Source organism: Hemicordylus capensis, chromosome 1 (genome assembly GCF_027244095.1).
Source record: "Hemicordylus capensis ecotype Gifberg chromosome 1, rHemCap1.1.pri, whole genome shotgun sequence".
NCBI classification, from domain to species: Eukaryota; Metazoa; Chordata; class Lepidosauria; order Squamata; family Cordylidae; genus Hemicordylus; species Hemicordylus capensis.
Window position 1 is genome coordinate 343,763,826 of NC_069657.1, and position 22,549 is coordinate 343,786,374.

General features: G+C 42.9%; 1 protein-coding gene across 4 annotated transcripts in view; it reads left to right on the forward strand.

The window, feature by feature from the left end:
* NCOA7 (nuclear receptor coactivator 7) overlaps positions 1 to 21,809 on the forward strand; it is a 131,231-nt gene extending 109,422 nt beyond the window's left edge. For 3 of the 4 annotated variants that reach the window (XM_053285257.1, XM_053285273.1, XM_053285264.1), the window contains exons 12-16: positions 14,021 to 14,146; positions 15,575 to 15,727; positions 16,456 to 16,551; positions 18,310 to 18,383; positions 18,991 to 21,809. In XM_053285257.1, coding sequence (XP_053141232.1) covers positions 14,021 to 14,146; positions 15,575 to 15,727; positions 16,456 to 16,551; positions 18,310 to 18,383; positions 18,991 to 19,126 — 585 coding nt within the window. In that variant the 3' untranslated portion in view covers positions 19,127 to 21,809. Of the gene's footprint in view, positions 1 to 10,335; positions 10,488 to 14,020; positions 14,147 to 15,574; positions 15,728 to 16,455; positions 16,552 to 18,309; positions 18,384 to 18,990 lie in introns of those variants that run through there. The other variant, XM_053285280.1, reaches the window with a different exon arrangement.
* The last annotated feature ends 740 nt before the right edge of the window (positions 21,810 to 22,549 follow it).

The window sequence follows — 22,549 nt, forward strand, 5'->3', positions numbered from 1 at the left end:
GCCCTGTTCCGATGTTGACCGGATGTAACCAGAAGTAGTAACTGCGACTGCACGTGTTGCATGCGCACGTTGGGTGCATGTGATGTGCGCAGTTACAGCTACTACTTCCGGTTACATCCGGTCAACGTTGGAATGGGGCATCAGGGAAGTACACTGTGCCACCCTGACATGCTTTTAGGGAATTGCACGCCGGCGGGGGAAATGCGGCCAAGGGGAGTAAGTGCATCCTTCCCCGCCCTTAAAGCCATCCACGCCGCTGTTAAACCGGCTGCTCCTGGTTCCGTGCACATCCCTACTCCCGTGTAGGGCAAGGTCTCAAGCTCATGCCCTGCAGGAAATCTATGGCCTATGTGGTTCCACAATCCAAACTGAAAAATATTTTGTAAAAGTTACTTAATCAGGCCTTTGTTTTCTTCAAGTGTGTCCACATTGGCAAGCTGGAGGGGGTGGGGTCAAAGAAAAAAAAAGAGAGCAGTCAATCAGAGTAGGTAGATTAGAAAAGAATCCGGGGGTGATAGGGAAAGGGAGGACTGTAGTGTAGGCTGTTCATGTTGGGGTGGTCTTGCCTGAGGATGAGCCTTGTCAGTATGGTGGATTGTCTCCTCATGATATTTATGCCGATTGCTGGGAAGGGTTTAAAGTCCCAGCCGATGGTGAGTGGGGGAGCAGAGGGCTTAAAAGCCCAAGGAAACAGGTCTCTAATTTTGCCTGCGAGGAGATCAGGAGATTGGGTCGGGGAGGCGAGGCAAGGTAGCAGAATCTCCCTGCTTCCCCCTTGGACAGCCCCTGAGTTCAGAGGCGTATCTATGGAAAATAGCGCCTAGGGCAAGCACCGAAATTGAGCCACCTGTCCAAACATCTGACACCCATCTTTCAGATAACTTTACCATAATATCAGCTCAAAAGTACAAGTCAAGCTCATTAATCTTTTAATCTTTCAAAAACTATTTAGCAGTGGACGTAGCCAGACCAAAAAATGCTGGAAAACTAGAAATTTCAGTATGCTGGGGCTCAGGAAATACCCAAATACTATGTGGAGGTGTACTTGGAAAACTAAACAGAAGTGCCTGTCTAATTCTCTACTATGCATTGTAGCATCACTCTTACATAAGTTTTAAAAATAAATGGAGAATTTGACTTTTCCCAGATACTCTGAAAATAATTAAAGGATATGCAGAGTAAACTGTATCACTGCTTGGAATATATTCTGGTATTTCAGAAAGACAGTTGAAATGAGAGAAAGAGAGCAAGAAACTCCCAGTGGGCCTTAATACTAAGGATTTCACACTGATTCAAAGACAAACTCACCATTAATATTAATAGCCATATTATTAAGACATCACATTTAACTCACTTACCACAGGAAGCAAAGTAAGAGCAAATTAATACAAATGAATACTAGCTCATAAGCTTCAGCTCAGTATTCACAAGCCCTGATTCTCTGTACATAGTGCCAAACTGAATATGTGTACAGTGACTTACATTATATTAAATTAAATTTTTTAAAAATCTGTAGCCCCTTCGGGGGGCTTCCTAAAGGCTGTGGGGGGGGGGTGTCTACAAAGGTTCCCCTTCCCCCACTTGTCTCTAGGGCCTCACAGGGACCATTTAAGCATGTGCAGTGGCCATTTTTAAAACTATATATATTTTTTAAAAATGGCCACTGAAAACAAAATGGCCACTGTGCATGCTCAAATGGCCTCTGCAAGGCCTGGCATGGCCTAGGGCCTCACAGAGGCCATTTGAGCATGCACGGTGGCCATTTTGTTTTCAGTGCCCATTTAAAAATAATTTTTAATTTTAAAAAATGGCGCCCCCTTCAAGTGGTGCCCGGGGCACGTGCCCTGCCTGCCCTACCCTAGATACGCCCCTGCCTGAGTTCTAACGCCAGTTGTAGCACCTAGTGGCCTATCAGGAGCTTGAAACACACAGGTTTAGTTGCTGAAACATTTCTTGGCATATTGCCAGAATGATGGGAGAACTCTCTTCCGCTCCATTTTGGTGTCTCATGCTCTTGTTGAAAGTATAGGAGCTGGTTCAGTGAAAAAATGCTGGCGATTTTACTAGCCAGCTACAGATCAAGAGAGAGGAAACTAGGGTGAAGTAGCCAGCCAGATGTGGCTTTTGTAGTACAGCAGATGGTTTGGAGACTCCCCTCAGCACATTCAGTTCAAATAAACCTTTTCCACTCCAAGGTTGAGCTTGGGGCAAAGGAAATAGTTCTGCAGGCAGCTAATGATGGCACCAACGGGCTAATGCCCAGCTCCTGGAGCAGTTCTCCAAATATTTAACAGATAATAAGTAATAACTAGCTTAACCCATGCAGAGTATCTGCACACAAGTACTTGATTGCTCTCCTCACCCCCACCTCAGCCCCCTCACCTCAGAGATCTCTCCACCCTTACCTGAGATGTGCTCCTCCTCCTCCTCCATCCTCTTGCTTCCATCCCCCCTCTTGGTCGTGGCTGTGGCATTGCCGGCGCTGATTGGCCTAACCCCAGAGACCTTCCCACCCTCACCCCACTTCTCCCTGCAAGAGCAGCAGCAGCGGCTGACTGGACCTTTCTTCACTTCCTCCCGCCATGGCCACTCATTCCTCTCAGGCAACTGACAGGCCCGGGCCCATCCCTCACCCATCCTTCTTCCTCTCCTTTAGTTCTCTCTCTTCCCCTTCTTCCTTCCTTCCTTCCTTCCTTTCGCCCCCCACCCTCTCCCTACCTGACTTAAAAAGGACTTGTTCATCTTGTTTCCTCATCTAATTCGCACAATGGCAGCCTCCTTCTCCTGAAGGGCCTCTTTCCTCCCTCACAACCCCTCTCTTTGCAGAACCTTGCCCACTAACAGTTGCATTCCAACTGACCTTCACCATCAGAGGATTGCATATGGAATCCCCACTGCCCAATCACCATGGTGCTTCTGCTCTCACAGGCTCCTCTTCCCTATCTGCATATATCCCTATCTTCCCTATCTTTTAGTTTTTATTTTGTTGTAAACCACCCAGAGACGTACGTTTTGGGCAGTATAAAAATATGTAAATAAATAAATAAATAAAATAAAAACATGGAATCTCCATTGCCCAATCAGGGGCTTCTGCTCACGAACTCTCACGAGAGCTGCCACACATGGGATTAGCCACGGGTATGCCTTAGCGAAATATATATATATAAAGAAGAAGATAACAGCCTGAAAGTGGGAGGCGGCCTGACAATTGTATGCTGCCACTTGGTACCTGCAAGCACCCCCTCCCTGGTTCCCAGTAAGCATGCTGCAAATGTTCTTTCTTTTCCCATCCTGAGTGGAGTCCCCAGCTTGCTTTAGTGGGGTCCCCAACATTCTAAGGTGTGGTGGTTTTGGTTCATCCATTTCTCCATTTAGTTCATCCATTCCAGGCCAGCTTTTGAAAGGTGCTTTATTTACTTGTTTTCCAGTCCCGGAGTAGAGGTGGGGCTAACAATCAGCCAGCAGCAAGAGTGCTGAAGGTAGAGTGTACTTGTGTCTCTGTAAATAAGATCTGTTCCAATAAACCAGTAATATTCCTGATTCTACTCCATTGCCTTGTCCTTGCATACCGCAACTCTTTCCTCTGGATTCTACATAAGGGTGCCTCTATTCCCCCCTAGCATTAGCCCCCAAGTCTAACGTTTCTGGTGAATGAAAACATGCAGGTGGGAAGAATCATGATCTGGGAGGCCAGTGTTCCCAGCCCTGAAGGTGGCCTCCAGGAAGGGCACACAAAACAATGGCTGACATCCCTATTGATGCTGCACTAGTGCAAGGATGTTGTGCTACCAGGTTCCACTAAACCAAGGGCTTACATTCCAGGCTAGAGTTGCACCAGTGCACTTGCCACAGGATGTGCTTCTGCAGCAAGCATAATGCACAGGCAGACCGAGACCACAAGAGATTGAGCCACTTTGAGCATCTGCTCATCTATGTGACCTTTTTGCATGGGTGGGTCTTTTGTTGGTTGCATTAGTGCTGTGTTCATCTGGATGTTGCCACTATCTCAGTGTCTTCTGGTCAGGGTTTTGCCACGTCTCCTTTTGAATGTTGCCGATTGGTGTTCTAATTGTAAGGCTGATTATGTTTTTAGGTTTTTTTGGAAAGTTTGTTAGCCACCTTGATTGACTGTGAGTCAGCTTGAGAATCTGGATGGAAAAGTGGAGTAAACATGTTCTAATAACTCAAATGAAAGTCATGATCTAAAGCTGATAATGAACTAGCATAGGCTGTCTGTCTGTCTTGAACACTATCTTCATTCACATATATCTTTGAAAGAGATTTTCAGGGAATAAATGTGTTCCCTGTTCTGTCTCATATTTTGTCAGTTTGTAAATTTCATAACCAACATGGATTTGATTTATTTTGAGCATTCATTGTCTTCATTAGGAACATAGGAAGCTGCCTTACACCAAGTCAGACCATTGGTCCATCTAGCTCAATATTATCTACACAGACTGCAGTGGCTTCTCCAAGGTTGCAGGCAGGAGTCTCTCACAGCCCCATCTTGGAGAAGCCAGGGAGGGAACTTGAAACCATCTGCATGCAAGCATGCAGATCCTCTTCGCAGAGTAGTCTCAAGGGGAATATCTTACAGTGCTGACATGTAATCTATCATTCAAATGCAAACCAGGGCAGACCCTGCTTAGCAAAGTGGAGAATTCCTACTCACTATCAGAAGACCAGCTTCCTTTCATTCATGAGGGTGAGTTACTTTCTCAGCAAGTTCAAGTTCAGTTCTGAATTTCATGGAAATTTATATATGAATGGAGTGCTATTTGTGGATATTACATTTATATCCCGCTCTTCCTCCAAGGAGCCCAGAGCAGTGTACTACGTACTTGAGTTTCTCTTTCACAACAACCCTGTGAAGTAGGTTAGGCTGAGAGAGAAGTGACTGGCCCAGAGTCACCCAGCTAGTCTCATGGCTGAATGGGGATTTGAACTCGGGTCTCCCCGGTCCTAGTCCAACACTCTAACCACTACACCACGCTGGTGTGTGTGTGTGTGTGTGTGTTAGCCACACAGACAAGTTTACTAAAACGAAAAAATGACAGTCTAAGGTTGAGTCTCTGGTCCATTGATTGCTGATATTTTTGGGCTAACATTGTCAGATGTTCTGTAGGAATTAACCCTATGTGGAAGTGCCAAACTCCTTTTATATTCATTAAATCAATCTGCTTTTATATTGTATGGTGTCATTTTCTGATAGCAAAGGTGAAGACTCTTGGGGGTCCACACATATGCCCCTCACTTGTGTAATCTCAGCTGAGCATTTTGTTTGTGTGTGGCCAGTGTAGTTGGAGCTACATACTGCCATGTTGAAGATGATTCACATACTTAAGTTCAACCTTCCTGAAAGCATAAATCTATAGCCCAGCTTTGCATAGTCTTTATCTCCTATCTCTTTCCTTCATCCTCTGCAGTAGAAAGGTTAAGTGTTGGTAAGTGCGTCATCCGTAGGCTGCACGGATAAGCAGAAGCCACATAAAATGGAAATTCACAAGTGTTGTGCAAAAGAGAAAAGCCCCAAATTCATCCAATCATTCCGCTTGAGAATCAAGAGAGAATGCGGTTAGCATATATGGATGGGAGAACAGTAAGAAAAAACTTGAAAAACCAGAGAGGAAAAATGTAAATTGCTCTTCAAACACCTCTTTGTCTGTTGAGACTAGAAGCTAGCTAGCTGCACATATGTACTCGGCAGCATAAAGGTCAGGTGCACTGAATTTCTGTTGTATTGGGGTATCTCATGTTGGCAAAAGCAATGTTCCCTCCAAAAGCAAATCACTGTAGAGAAGTAGAAGCTAGGTATATGCATGAAACGGATTTTGTGTTCTGTTTTGAGCTCGAAAGGAAACTCAAAATGGCCAAAATGTTATATTGAAACAGCGGTTGAGCCGGCTGCTTTGATGAAACAATTCAAAATGTTTCCAGTGTTTCGACCATAGGGAACAATGGAGAACTTGAAACACTCCTGGGGTAGTTCCTAGCGGCACCAAGTGGGTTGTGTGTGCTATCTACCACCCAACCCACAAAAGAAATGGCAAGTGGGAAATTTTAGACAAAATGTTAACCTTTCCTCAAAATCCCCATAGGATCCTTTGGGGGAAAGGTTGGAAATTTGTTAAAAATCATCTGCTTCCCCATTTCTGTTGTGGGTTGCGTGGTAGGTAGCACCCCTTGTGCCCTACCTCCCAACCCACTTTGGTGTCCCTAGGAGCTACCCAAGGGGAACAATGGGATGTACTGAGTTTCCCCATTGTTCCCTATGGCCGGAACAAAACTGCACTCTCAGAGTGCATTGCACACAAGTTTTGCATTGCAATTTGCAATGCATTTTGCAACCCTGCAAGTTTGATCAACTCTAAAAGTGCTGAGAAAAGAAAGCCACAAAATCAAACCTTCCCTCCTCCTCCTCCTCCTCCTCCTCATGCTGATGTACCGTCTTCCTTTTGTGTTCCCCCTCCCTGTTCCACCAACCAATGGGGGCACAATTGCCCATGGCAACTCTTGATTTGGGTGATAACAAGCTAACAACTTGTTAGGTGATAACAAGATAACAAGGAGCAAGGAAATGGCAAGATCAGAAGGAGATCGCAAAATCAGAAGCCAGTGCCAGAAAACCAATCAGCAAGGGAAAAACAGGCCTCAAAAATGGTGCTCGGAACATTCCAATCGAAGCAGGGTTGTTCTGCTCCAAGCTCGAAACAGGCCCTTTATTTAAAAGGTGTTCTGTTTCAAGCTCAAAACATTTGAGACGGTCCGTTTCAAGTCGAAACCTTTGCCAGTGAAATATTCTGCCATTCTTAGTAAAAGTAACTGATGTCAGATTAGTAGTTATATGGAGCAGATTCAAAATATCCTCTGTGGACTTTTCACTTGTGTTTCTGAAAGAACAGCTTGTACTTGGGGAAATAGAGCTGTATGCACAATATCAATAATTATGCTACAATAACATCCACCTGCAGAGTTGCACATTATAATCTTTCGTTAATAAAAGACTGACCACAAAAAAACAACATCTGATTGAGGCTGTCTGCTTGCCTCCCAGGCAACCATTAAACAAGCATAGTAAATATGTGGAGTTCTGAATAGTGTGCAACAATAAAAAGAGCAGCACACATTTTATTATAGTACAGAATAACATAAATTTCCAGAGCACATCGGACAATGAAGCACAATGAGTAGCTTACAACGATAAAAGAGCAACAAATGCCACTTTATGGTATAAAATAAAGGTGGAGTTCCAGCGCATTTGGCCTGTGAAGTAGCCATACTTGCTTGGACTTCTTGGTTGGAACTGATTCCTGTAGCTCCTTATTATATACTGCCATAGTGGCTTAATGACTTCTCTTACTAGTGTTACATGTTACTGAAAAAATGAGTACATTAAGCACATGTCACACTGTTCACATATGTAGATAACATAGGAAATATTTAAATGTACAACATATGCACTGCCCCCCCCCATAAGCATATCTGCTGTTCACATGTTTCGCCTACCTCTATGATCACAACTCATTCCTCCTATAGACTGTGGTGGTGTTGGTGGTGGTGTTAGCTTTTCTGCAAAGCATTTTTAACAGTGGCTTATATAGCCAAAAAAAAAAAAAAAAACAAAGGTCCCAAAGTGACTCTCAAACTAAAAAGAAAACAAGGGCGACACCAGCAACAGCCACTGAAGGTATGCTATGCTGGGATGGATAGGGATTTCTTTCCCCCCTGCTAAGTGTGACCCCTTTTACAGGTGCCCCTTTGCCCAGTTATGTTGGTCGTCTCCCCCACATCCTACCCCAACCAATTTTGACATTTTCATCATGACTCACTTCTCCAGCAAATTGTGCTATAATTCCACTGCAACCCATGTTCTACCCAAGAATTTTCTCTTAAGCCCTCTCCCTGCCCAACCCTTAAATGTAGATAATAATGACTGACATCCTCACTAATGGTGTCTACTTGCAGCTTTAACAAACACATACTCAGTGCTACTGACCACACTTCAGAACCTTGGATGGGCTTCTCTAAGCCCAGGGAGCTGTGTTACAGCACCCGGGCAGGCTTTTCTATGGAGCCCCTGGCCACACTGGAAAGGCATGAAGGGGATGGGAAAGCATTGGGAAGAACTACAGTTCCCAGATGGTCCCCTTCACAGCTTCTCAGTGTCCCCAAGGGCTCTGGTTCTGTAGAAATGCCCTCCTCGGCAGTGCAAATGGCAGGCAGAGTTCCCCATACTGAGAACACTTGCCTCTCTGCACCACCAGGAGGGTGATACACATTAGCTGGAATCGGCCATTGCAACCCAGAAACCTAGCATCTTTACCCAGATTAATACATGTATATTCGCATAATACGCGCGTAACCCAGACATTTGAGTTTGGTTATTTATTTTATACTAGTGTTTTTAAGCCCGTTAGAATAACGGGTGCTAGACTATTCTCCCTCTTTTCATGCATTGTGTGTGTGTATGTGTGTGTGTGGGTGGGGGTTTTTATGCTGTGCTGTTGGGGGGGGGAGTGTGCTGGTCTCGCTTGTGGCCACTGCCTCAGTTTTTTATTTTTTAAATTAATGTAGTGTGTTGTGCTTTGTGTTACTTTTTGTGGCTGTTGTAGTGCTTAGTGTTACTTTTATGTTGTTGTGGTTCTGATCGGGGGGGGCGAGGCGGTGGGGGAAAGAGAGCAGGAGCGACAGAGACGGCACCGGGGAGACAGGGACCATACTCCGGGGGCCGAGCGGAGGCTGTTCCGTTAAAGCCTGAAAGGGTTAAAGCTGCCCCCGCCGTTGCAGCGAAACTCCCACCCTTCCTCCCAGCTTCAGTGACCACCTCACCCTGGCCCTTTTCAGCTGGCTGAAGGAAAACTGGCATAGAAGAGGGAGAGAGAAGATTGCAAGCAGTGCTTCTCTCTCTGCAATGCCTCTTTCTGAACTGGCGCTTTGGACGGAAAGGACGCCTCTTGCGTCCTTTCCGCCCAAAGCGGCAGTTCGGGCAGAGTCTGTGCAGAGAGAGGAGCTCTGCCTGCGTGCTCCTCACTTCCTCTTCAATGCCGGTATTTCATCATCCAGCTTACATGGGACAGGGTAAGGTGGTTTTGGAAGTTGGGAGGGAGGCTGGGAGTTTGGCGGCGGCGGCGGGGGCAGCATTCTCCCTGTCAGGCTTTTTCGGAACAGCCTCCACTCGGCCCCCGGAGTTTGCTTCGGGGTTTGTCTCGTTCAGGTCCTGCTGGTTGGTCCTCGTTTTCCCGGTGGCCTTGTTGGTGTTCGTTTTCCCGGTGCTCGTGTTTCTGGCTCGTTTTCCTCGTTGGTGTTTTCCTGCTTTTTCCCTGGTACCAGCAAGCGTGTCTCCCTTGCCCTGTTCTGCGCCTGCGCTTCGCGCAGGCGCAGAACAGGGCAGGGAGGCACGAACACACGCTTGGTGCCCGTCCACGGACGGACACCAAGCGTTTTATTAGAGAGGATAAGATCTTGGAAGTTCTAACTAAAACAACTCTTTTGGGTTGCATCTCAGACTTTTTAATATTAAGTGTTCCGTTAGAGCTGATGTGCTTTCTCTCTCCCTTAAATAGAAGCTATGTGAAGGGGTGTTGATCAGGTCCACAGTGTTTGGGGAAAGGGCTTTAACAAGACAGAAGGCACCATTTTGGTGTAGGTGGCCTAGGAGGTGGTTATGATAAGGTCAGTATGGCACACTCTCTTTAGGTGCTGAATCTTTCGAACATCCTAAGCATCACTCTTCCGATCCAGTACCATTGCAGAGCATCTAGGCACATGGGGCAGTTACTGAGCCAAATACTGTCAGTTGATAAACTGGGGTGTGTGTGTGTGTGTGTGTGTGTGTGTGTGTGTGTGTGTGTGTTAGTAAAACACACAGAGAGCCATAATCAAACATACAATTTAGAAAGAGAAGAGAAGAACAAAAGTTCATTCAAACTTCACTCTTCTGTCTCTACGCTGACGTTAATCAGTGTGTTAGCACATGGTTTTACAACCACACCCCATAAGCAAAAGAATTTTCCCCCAAACCTACACTTCTGGAAAGTGGCATTTTCTTGTGCCAGCTGAGTAATGCTTGCAAGTTTGGACAAGCAGTAGAGAAGTGGGCTTTGAAAGGGACGCCACATGCTGTTTCTGGGAATCGGATCTTTTTTGTTACAATTCTGTAATCTGCAGACTACCTCCTACAGTTTTTCCCCAAGGCAGTGTGTGTGTGTGTGTTTGCGCGCGCGCATGCCCTCCCTCCCCACCCCCTCCCAACCTTCACTGGAAAAAACGAAACTGAATGCTACGAGGAAGTATATAAACTACTTGCCTGCTGGCAGCTATCATTAACAGCATGGGCTAGAGAGCAGCAGCTTCATTTGTGGTGTGGAAAGAATCAGAATTGACAGTTGAGGCAGGGAAGTAAAATCCTAAGAATGAGAGGTCGGCAAATATCCCTGAGTTTTCAGATAATATACTATGCCAACCATGATGAGGAACCCTTTGTGCAGGTAGGTTGAATTTTTTCACCAAATGAAAGCTATAGAAATCTGAGACTACTTTTCACTCCCCCCCCCCCACACACACACATTATAGCCTAGGACAGATGCGTTTATCCAAAAGAGATGTGAGGGTATGCAGAATCAGAAATTTGGATAGAGAATTATATAAGATAATTGAGGTTAACAAATGTGTTCAGTATCATGGATCATACTGGAAGTTTAGTTGTAATTAAAATTTGCAAATCACTTTTGGGAGATGCAGTGCCACAGTTGGCAGAGCAAGCTGCACTTATTTTAGGAGACTTAATTTGGTATTGTGGCATTTATTCTTGAAAATATTGGTGAATAGTTTTAGAAATCAAGAGAACTTTAAACAAATATATTGGTGTTGGGTTTTTTTGCTTCCTTGCTTGCTTATTTTTCTTCTTGCCTCACTTATGTGAATTGCATCTTCAAATGGATCTAAGAAAGCTAGAATCTTTATTTCTCAAAAAAGGTATGAGTACTGCACATAAGCATGTGCCTAAACACAGTTGAGATTTTTTAATTCTAATTTTTTCCTTCTGTGACACTTCAGTACAGCAGAGCATTCCAAAATAAATTATAAAATGTAGAATATAAATCAGTGTGTTGAACACATAGTGAGTCCTAACATAAAAATACAATTTTTCACAAAGTTAGAAACCTAGAAATAATAATAATAAAAAAATAAAACAAGTGAAATATTTATGTTCTTACTATACAAATAACTAAGTTATAACTTTAGATCTTGTTGTTCCAATAATGAAGGAGTGAAGTATTGATTAATATCAAGTCTTTCTTAGAGTGGGCTGTGTCTTGTTCCATTTTGTTCCAGGAAAGGACAAAGCTACAGTTTGTTTGTTTGTTTATATTTATATCTTGCTCTTCCTCTGAGGAGCTTAGAGTGGTATACATGCTTATTTTTATCCTTACAACAACCCTGTGAGAGAGGTTAGGTTGAGAGATACGTGACTGGCCCAGACTCACCCAGTGAGTTTAATGGTTGAATGGGGATTCAAACCTGGGTCTTCTCGGTCCTAGTCCAACACTCTAACCACTATGCTATGCTGGAGGTATAGGAGGCACCATTCAGTTTCCAGGCAACTAACTTGATGACACACTGAGCCCTGTTGAAGAAGGGCTCTGTGACCGGTAGCATCCGGTTGTGGCCAGGTTGGTGAGATCTGACAAACCAGGGTCTTTTTTGGCCAGAACAGAGCCACAAGGATGACTTGCACCTTGAATTTTACTCTCCGAAGGACCCGGGCAAGGAGCGGGGTTGGTGGGAAAGCATACAGAAGACCCTCTGGCCAGTGAGCTGAAAGTTAATGGCTAGCCAAGTCCCATGAGGGACAGTTAAAGGAGCTCAGTATGTTTTGAGAAGAGTGAGAAGGAAGGGGAGATAGCCTTCAAATATTTGGAGGGCTGTCATATAGAGGAAGGACAGACTTGTTCTCTGTTGTTCCTGAGGGCAGGACTAGAATCAGTGGGTTGAAATCACAAGGAAGCCAATCCAGAATAGACATTAGGAGGAATTTCCCATGAACAATTTGCCTCATACAATGGTGGAGTGTCTTTCACTAAAGATTTTCAAACGGAGGCCAGACAGCTGTCTGCCAGGTATTCTGTAGTGGTTCACCTTTAGTGGCGCAGCAGGGAAATGCTTGACTAACAAGCAGAAGCTGGCTGGTTCAAATCCCGCTGGTACTATATCAGGCAGCAGCAAGACAGGAAGATGCCAAAAGGCATCATCTCATACTGCGTGGGAGGAGGCAACGGTAAACCGCTCTGTATCCTACCAAAGAAAACCACTGGGCTCTGTGGGTGCCAGGAGTTGAAATCGACTTGACGGCACACTTTATCTTACCCTAGACTAGAAGATTTCCAAGATATTTCCATTTCTGTAATTTTGCAGCGGACATCCTGACTAATGGAGTGCTACATGAGAAGTTCCAGTGCTGGTGCTGCTGATAGGTTTGACTCAAATTTTGACAACGTCCTCTTCCCCTGGAAGTGCTCAATATGACCCTTGTGGCAGCACTTCTGAGGGGGATTGCTGAAATTCCTTCTCTGCCCCAATACGAGTGCCAGTCGTTCAAGAGTTCCTGACGAGTTTCTGTCTGGAACTCAGCAGCAGCACTGATACTTCTCATGCGTTACCCATACTTCGTTATCAGAATGTTGGCATATATTTCAAGTTTGGAACAATTTGTCCAATTGGTATTCTCCTCTTACTGTTTTAATTCATTTGACCACTTAATCAGTACCCTAAATATGTATTCCTGACTACCTAGAATTTGGGGCTTTTTCCATATGAGTCTTACAACAGTTAATAAATGACAACCAGTTCCCAATCCTCTTGAGGTGCAATAGATGTTAAATACTCAAATATTATACCATTGGGTCCAACAGTAAAGCATAATCTGTCATTTCTAGAATTAACTGCCTATTAAGAATTATTTTGTCATGCTTCCAGATGCTTCCAGATTCCAAATCAGGTCTGCTTGAGAGGTCCCATACCTCCCAATATATGTCTGGAACTATTGGATATATATGACATAGTCATATTGGTGTCAGATACCATAGAAAGATAAGTGTGTGTGTGTGTGTGTGTGTGTGTGTGTGTGTGTGTGTGTGTGTGTGTATAGATACTTTAGAACAAATTTAGTCCAGATCTGTTTAGCAATGACTCTTCCCAGTTCCTGTTGTTTTATACAGTACCTTTTTTATATCCAGGCTGTAATCACTTTATATAAATTACTCAAAAATCCCTTGAAGCACTTCTAGAAATCATAGATTCAAAAACAGTTAGGTCTCTTAAAAGATCATACTTGTCTTCGGGCATTGAATTAGATAGTTCTATATTTTGTTTTATGGTTCTGTCTTTAATAATCTGTCCTAATGTATAGCAGTTATTTACTAATGCATATTACCTAGCATTTCTGTATTGTCAGTCTTTTAGTTGAGATTTTATTTAGTTGAGATGTTATTTAGGCCCACACTGCAAGTGGGTGGAGTCTGCTTCACACAGTTCGCTGATGGTAACAGGTCAATAAAGCCGGCCGCACTGGAAAAGGCAGAGGAAGTGAGGAAGCCGCTTGAACAGTGCGCGTTCCTTCCCTCTGCTCAGCCCCAACCAGTCGGGGCCCTCCTTGGGACTGCGCTTGGGGTGTAGGAGGCGTAGGACAAAGACCCATCCCCGAGCACAAGGCTGCAGGCTGGGAGCATTACAAATTAGGAAATAAAATATACGATAGCTCTCCTTCTCTGCATTGCCTCCAGGTATCCCAGTACATGTTGGGATATGAATGAATACATATTTTTACTGTTTTGTGAATGTTGTAGGAATACATTTATTTTGCTGTTCCTCAGTCTTCCTCCATGTAACCTTTGCTCCATAAGGTGTTGATCTGCTGTAGGCACCCCTGGTCTTAGAATCTGAAGCAACCAATTCATACCAAAGTGGTATGCATTTGATTTTAAGTAAATAAATAAAACAAAACTCTGTGTTCTTTTCATAGATCATTACTGTGGAAGAGGCAAAACGTCGAAAGAGCATTTGTAGCTATTGTGAAGAAGAATATGATGATACTTTACCCGTCTTAAAAAACCAGAGTGTGCTGTTAGAAAATATGCACATAGAGCAGGTAAATTTGGTCCTAACTTATGGTTCTCACGCCACTTTTTGTTTTCTTCTTTCTTTTTCCTCATCCTCTAAATAACTTTGGTTTCAACATAGGCCTTGATAGTTATCCACTTAATGGAGTGTCCAGTTCTTTGGAACACTGTACCATGGCTTTTAGTTTTTGCTAGAAGTCATAAAACTAAAGTTGTGCCGTCGAGTCAGTGTCAACTCCTGGCGACCACAGAGCCATGTGGTTGGCTTTGGTAGAATACAAGAGGGGTTTACCATTGCCATCTCCTTCTCAGTATGAGATGTCATAAGCTGGGGTCTAAATAGCCCAGAAGGAACTTCTCCGATTTCCAGCCCACTCCCCCCATGGCATTGTATGCCATACCAGGCAGGCCTGTGACCCTCAGGACCCTCAAGGGGGTGTGTGTGCAAAAGGCTTCAGCAAGAAGGAAGGACTGGAAAAGCCCTGATGGTTGAAGAGAGACATTGTGAGATTGTGCTTGGACCTCTTTTATGAGGTGCAAGACTTTGCACATGAAAACCAGAAAGTGGTGTGCACAAGGGGGAGACAATTAGTGTGATGTGGTCTGGAGTCTGCTGTTACTGTTATGGGACAATGCTAACAGAAGACTCTATGAAAAACCACTGGGGCAGACACTGGTTGACATCCAGGCTAAACTATTCATTAGCAGTCCATTTCAAATAATAGGAATTAAGGACTAACTTGTCCCATAAATTGCAGTGTGGCTGTTCACGAGTGGATGTCAGCCACAGCTTATATGAATAAGACAAATATTTATATATTGCTTTTCAACAAAAGTTCCCAAAGCAGTTTGCATAGATATAAATAAATTAATTAATCAAACAAACAAAATAAAATGGTTCCCAATGGCTCACAATCTAAAAAAGAAACATAAGATAGACACCAGCCGCTGGGGATGCATAGAACCAGTTGCTCTCCCCCTGCTAAATAAAGAGAATCATTGCTCAGTTAACAGGCTCTTCTGCTTTTTTGTCTCTTCTTCTTCCTCCCCCCTTCCTTCTACTTGTTCTTCTCTGTGCGAGAACCCATTTCTCAAACCCACTGCTGCATAGCTTTTCTCAGACCATTGTAGATTTACCCGATCTGAGTGGCTTATTTGCTATTTGTCAACACAGCTTTTTATCAGTTTCCTTCTCCTTTACCTGCTGTCCTGTCTGTAGAAGCACTGGATTATAAACTCATTGGTTAGTAGCCATTTCCATTTTCTATAGATGGGATTGGGAAGAGAGCAAATTCCATTCTGTGCTCTTCACCCAGGCTGTATGTGCTGTATAAAAGTATAACTCTGATTATGGGTTAAACCATTCAGTTCTTATACTGGGCAGTATAAATGTCCAGTGATACATCTGGAATAAAGAATGTGTATTCTAAACGATGAATGTCTTTTTCACTTTCTAGCTTGCCCAGCGCCTACCAGCAAGAGTTCAGGGATATCCGTGGAGGCTTGTGTACAGTACACAGGAACATGGAACCAGCTTGAAAACTCTGTATCGTAAATCAGCTTCTCTTGATAGTCCAGTCCTCCTTGTCATCAAAGACATGGACAACCAGGTTAGGCATAATGCATTTCACTTGTTCACTGTCTCTTTGCTGAAAGTTCAAGGTGTGAGTATAAATGGTTATATATGTCACTTGCTTCAAGTATGTTGAGGGCAGTACAAATCAAAATATCAGCAGACTAGATTATGTGTTATGCATGAAGAGTAGAACTATAGGCTGCAGCTCTAACTAAACTTTGCCTTTTTTGGTGACAAATATGATTTCAGTCAACCCGAATGTGGAAAGTGCAGTTGTTCTGAGTACCTTAAAAAAAATATGTTATAGCACAATAAGCATTGAATGGCTACCTCCTTGATGACACTGCTCTGCTCACTGGCAATATCTCTCTATCTGCATGAACAATTTGGAATACTATTAATATTTCACTTGCATGAAAAATGTTATGTGTAGTCAAGATGTATTGGACTGACAATATATAGGGTGAAGAGCAGTGACTGAGCTTCTCCATTTTTGTGGGGCTGCTGCTATGTGTGTACAAAGGAAGCTGGAGAAGCAAAGGCTCTCAGGCCCTGCTGACTCAGCAGAATAAGCCCTGTATGTGTCTTTCTCCACCGTTTGACTTGTGGTCACTTTGCATCAGAATATCAGGGTTTTCAGCAGTGTGTGTCAAGTAGATTGGCCATAACAAGAATGTTTAGCACAAGAATTTTTCAAAAATTGACATTGATTTGGAAAAATCCTTTCCTTCAACATAGCAACTTTCTTTCTTTTTCTTACAGATATTTGGAGCTTATGCAACCCATCCTTTCAAGTTTAGCGACCACTATTATGGCACAGGAGAAACTTTCCTTTATACATTTAATCCTCTTTTCAAGGTATAGTGTGTTGGGGACAGTTACTTACCCAGTATATTTACTTTATATTACTGAGACTTACAAATGAGATTTTTTTAAAAAATCTGCACAAAAATTGGAAATTTGGAGGTGTATTTGAAACTGTCTTTATAACTTCTAGCGCCACCTAATGGCACAGCATAGAAATGACTTGACTAGCAAGCCAGAGGTGGCCAGTTCCAATCCCCGCTGGTACTATATCGGGCAGCAGCGATATAGGAAGATGCTGAAAGGCATCATCTCATATTGTGTGGGAAATGGCAATGGTAAACCCCTCCTGTATTCTGCCAAAGACAACCACAGGGCTCTGTGGGCGCCAGGAGTCGACACAGACTCAACAGCACACTTTACTTTACCTTTATAACTTCTGGATATATTATTGAATGGGCCAAAACAATGGTGGTAAGAAGTTCTGGTAAAGCTAAATGGGCTCTGTATGTATCTGAATGGGAGATTCCCCAAAAGGCGTTCATAGTAAGCCACTGATTTAGTTTCCTGAAGTAGATTAAGACAGAAATATATAAAACTAGCCGACCCCGCACAGAACATCTGTGCGGTATTTGGGGCCAGCGTTTCCTGCCTGGTCTGGTCCTTCTCCCCGCTCCCTGCCCGTGGTTTCTGGCCGGCTTCAAAGCTGGCCCATCCCTTCCTGGGCCATCGCCTTTTCCTGGAGGCCCAGCTGCCTCCTCACCCCACCACCACTGCCAGGCCCGAAACCACTGCCACCTCACCACCGCAGCTGGTTCTGCTGCCGCGTCCCCATCACGTCTAGGCCCGCTGCTTCCCTCTTGCGGCTCCTTCCCATTCGGGCCCCACTTTCTCCGTCCTTGCTCCTGTCTTTGCTGGGAATTCTCGCAGCATGTTGCGAGAGTTCCACGCGAGAGTTCTGCCCCGAAGACACGCATCTCCATGGTGGGCGGTTAAGAGAAATAATTAGATAGATAGATAGATAGATAGATAGATAGATAGATAGATAGATAGAGGCTGACACTCAGACTAAAAAGGTAATTGTGTAATGCTGTTGGGCTAACTAGTTGTACTAAGTCCAGGACTTGCTAGTGATTAGTGACTAATGTAGTACTAGCGCAACAAAATGGCACCCTCCATATGTTTTGCTTGGAACTTTGCTCAGAAATGCAGTTTGAGAATCCCTGTGACTATGCGCAGCTATGCAGTCTTCCTGCACTAGCCCAACTTTGTTCATTGTGCAGGTGGTTCGCTAGTCTAGGCATCAGTCAATCAGTCTGGGATGGCCATTATATGACAGTGATCTCTAATGCCATCCTGAGCATGTTTACTTGGAAGTAAGTCCCACTGTGTGCAAAAGTGCTTATGCCCAGATAAGAGGGCATAGCATTTCAACCCAAGTTTCTTACATAGCTGTTGAGTGAGCAATTGTGGGTGGGAGAGAGAAGATCCAAAAGGCCTGAGAACAGCAGCAGTAACTTGTCAATCTGGAAATTGGTTTGCATGATATTGGCAAATAAAACTTGGAGAACAGTCAGGACAGAGGGGCACATGGGAACACTGTAAAATATATTGCTACTTTTAAATAATATTTAGGCCTAAGAAGATCTTTTTATATTAAACAGAGCATGAATTGAGTTCATCAGATGCTAATGGATAAAGCTGTGTTTACAGTTTTCCCTCCTCTTGACATGTTGGTAATGTCATTCATAATGTAGCTGCAAGCATCTTTATCAGTGTGACAGTACTGACATTTGTTCCTTCTTTTCATAGGTTTTTAAGTGGAGTGGAGAGAACACCTATTTTATCAATGGAGATGTAACCTCATTAGAACTCGGAGGTGGAGAGTAAGTTGTTAAGTTTAAACGTATTGATATATTGGTGAGAATTGTGTGCGCAGCTGCTTCTGTTACTGAAGAAACAAACTGCACTTCGGTTTAAAAATCAGCTTGTCCCATTTTAAAAATGAGCTATCAGAAGTGATGAAACAAAAACTTTGGCTGTGTAAACGGATATTGTCTGTGCACATATAGTTGCTATGGATCATGTTCTTTCAATTAAATAACCCAGGCAAAAAAGAAAAGAGAGAAAAATATTTGTCTTTGTCCAGTGAGTTCAGAACTGTGATCACAGCAGGTGCAGCCTACGATGCACTTGCATGTATCTGAATAAAGACTATTGTTTGAATGTTTGCATGTTACCCGTTTTTGTTGACAGCATTATCAGGGGACATCTGCTCTGGTTAAAAATCAACTGGCACAGTTCAGCCAGTTAGACACTTCTGAGCCCTATTTATTTCACTGGGAAATAAACTCAGGCACATGTTAAACTCCAGAGATAAAATAAATGAAAAGTACTTAATTGTTGCTGCATTGGGTCCAGCAGCTTAATTTTACAGCTGAACAAAGGAAGGTTTTCAAAAGTTTTGTGTTTTGTTTCCCCTCTTCCTTTCAGTGGCCGGTTTGGTTTATGGCTAGATGCTGATTTGTATCACGGTCGGAGCAACTCTTGCAGTACATTCAATAATGACATCTTATCCAAAAAAGAAGACTTTGTTGTACAGGATGTGGAAGTGTGGACATTTGAGTGACATACTCTCTACCTTTAAAAAGCTGGACTTGGGTTTACTGAGCACTTGTTGAAAATCGGAATGTAGGCTGCCTCACAATGTAACCTGCTTTTTCCCCTGCCTGAAATCAGACCAGAGCCTGACTACACAACAAAAAGATTTTAAAGGCAAAAATTGGAAAGATAACTACTACAAAAATGACTTCGCTAATGTCTTATTCCCACCTTAGGAATGTTCCTACATTATGGATGGATGCAAGATATTTTGTGGAAGGCATTTACAATACATGAATTTGTTTAAAGCAGTCTAATTATTTTCTGTAACTGTGAAAGAATACTGTGGAAAAGTATAGACCTGCATATTACATTCCATGTGTATTTTATTCTGCTTGAGTGAAAACCAAAAAGAGGAGAAGTTGTGCTACTGAATTCTACAGCATATGGTAGTACAGTGGTATTCATCATTTGAAATAATGTATACAGCACTTAGAGAGCATTTTTTTTAAAAAAAGGGAACATTATTTATTGCGTGTATAGTACATTTTTATGAAATGTAGGCATGTTTTTTCCCTTAATTCAAATCTCAAAATGTGCTAAAAAAATAATTGATTAAGCAGATGTAAAGTGTTGGTGATTATTTGGTTTCTTTGTTTTTATATTTTGTTGGCTTTTTTAATTTTGTAAAAGAAACATCTTTGTTGCTTTGCCCTAATTATTTTAGGGGTCTTGTTTTTTGTCAGAAACATGAATGCATAATTCTAGATGATTTGAGATATGGCATTGGCAGTGCATATTATCAATATCAAACATACTTGGGGGGAGAGAGAGAGAAACTGATATCAAGGAGGATCCTGTGGAAGTACATATGAGCTACTTTGGTCAATTGTATTGTTGTCAGAAATAAAAATTTAAATTGTACTGTGCAAAGTACTTGAACATTTTTGTTAGATAAAACTATGGCAGTGTCATGCCCAACCAGTTTATTCTCCCTCGCTCCGCCACCCTTTTAAAGAACATTCTCTTAAATTTGAACTTAGAGGTTGATTTCTGCTTTTATAACAAAGATCCCCCCCCACCCTTTTCTGCTCATTTTTGTTAATGACATTTGCATGCATTTGTTGAAGGACACAGTACTTGAGAACAGGGGCCGACATCCAAACTAATGGTGCACCGATGTGCCATTTCCAGCAATCTCCCCTTCCCTCTGTAGTAACCTATGCCTCCCAAAACTGTGTCCCCTGAGGGTCCTCCAACTCTTAGGATAGGCACAAGTGACTTCTGAGGATGGAGACTGCCAAAAATCTTCTTCTCCCCCACTTGACAGAAAATGCTGGTGTCTTGGTGTGTACCATTAGTCTGGATGTCAGCTGCTGGATCCAAACTCAGCTTGGCAAATTTAGTAAACAGAATTAAGTAGCTGCAAGTTACTTGAAGCAGGAACACTTTTGATTGCCTCTTATAGAAAATTTTGGTTAGAAAAATAATTGAAAAGATAAGGCTGTGCTCTCTTGAACAGCTTAGAAATACTGTAACTTTTTTTAAAAAATTAAAGGTTCATGTTTTTTAAAAGTGGTGATTTTGCCTCTGTACTTAAAAAGCACCAATTAATTAAAAAAATGCACTAAGGCTATTCAACCAACCATTGGCAGGGCAGGCAGGGGAAGGCTGTGCTGAATTTACCTTCCCCTCAGACGATCTCCTTGTCCTTCCTGCTGCTTCCTGGCCGTGCTGCTTGGCTGCATGAGCGGCTCTCTCAGGAGCCACACAACTTTCTAGAGGTCAGGAATCCCACCATGCACCATACAGCAAGCGGTGGGGGATTTCCCTGCCAGACAGACACTCTAGGTGCCCGTCTCTGAGTCTGCTTGGGCTGCAAGTAGCCCAAGCAAACACACGATCCTGGTCAGGTTAAAGACATGCTTGTGCCCTTAACCCTGGCTAAAGGCCTGGGCTAGGCTGCCCGTGAGAACAGCCTTGTTATGTATGTCATCCCTTAGGATGCTTTCACATGGTACTTATCCCAAATTAGACTGTAACCTGGCGTTCCCGGGCCCCGTTCAGGATTGCATTACTTCCAGTTAATGTGGCAATAATTAGGACTAGTCAGGATCAATTTGGAGAAATAGGTCTGAGCCACTGAAGAACTGTGTTTATATTTCCTCCATACTCTCCATGTTATGTTATATGACTGGTCAGCTGGACCCAGGTTAAAAAAATTCTATGGGAAAGCACACTTATTTCTTGTTTTGTTTTATATGCAGAAATGAAATTAATACAAAAATGTGTTTTTTAAAAAAGTCCTAGGACATTTGTTCACGGCTGGCCATTTCGCTTTTCACATTTCTTCCCACTGGGTATTCTGACCGTCATAGTTCTGTGACAGACCTTCACTGTAATGTATAAGCTATTAGCATAACACTTTGGAAACCTACCAGGAACCTCGTAAAAGATGGTTTTACCAATGACAGGTCACTTGCTAGTTGAAAGCAAAAGGTTTTTGATATTTGACATATTCCACTACTGTTACCTGCAGGATATTCCATTTATAAATATTATACTTGTCAGAGCATATCTGAAATGTTTGTGTTCTATATTCAAAACAGTGTTGTCCTATCAAAATTCTGTGACCTTTCAAATCTATGAATCTTTAATATATGTAATGCAGTGCTATTGCAACATTTTCAATAAAGAGATTTATGCATTCATATGTTTTAATGTGAGACTTCCCCTCCACTACTCCACACCTAACTTAATTTTTAAAATGATAAAATTCTGGCAACACTAAAGGCTATGACACTCCAGATTGCTACTAAGAGCACTATCCAGACTCATGCTTCTGAATGTTGAATTGCCTCTAAGGTCCTCTTCATGAAAATTCTGAGCATATGCTATGTGCAGAACAGGGCTAGAGGGGAAAGTAACTCTCTCCAGAAAGGCATTTTGTACACTTAGATGTGTAACTGTGGTAAAGACTAGATAAGAGTAAGTGTATCCCACACCTTGAACGAATTCTCTTTTTGTAAACCACCCAGAGAACTTGCGTTTGGGGTGGTATAAAAAGGTGTTTAAATAAATAAATAATAGTCAATCTGTTTTGATAGATCTTGTAGCCTAATTGCTGTTCAGGCCTAGAAATAGAGTTCAAGTGGCAATGTTCCCTGTCACATTCCAGCATGTGTATAAATGGATGTTGTCACACTTTGTCTACTGTGCGTCTGCCCTTTCCACTAGTAAGAATGCTTAACAAAACAGGAAATGCTGCAGTATTTGTCTATTCAGTGTGTTATGGATTTGGACTTTGGTGCTGGAGAAGACTTTTGAGGATACCATGGACAGCCAGGAAAACGAACAAATGGATCCTAGAACAAATCAGTCCAGAATTTTCACTCGAGGCACAAATGACCAGGCTCAAACTAGCATACTTCAGACACATTATGCGAAAACC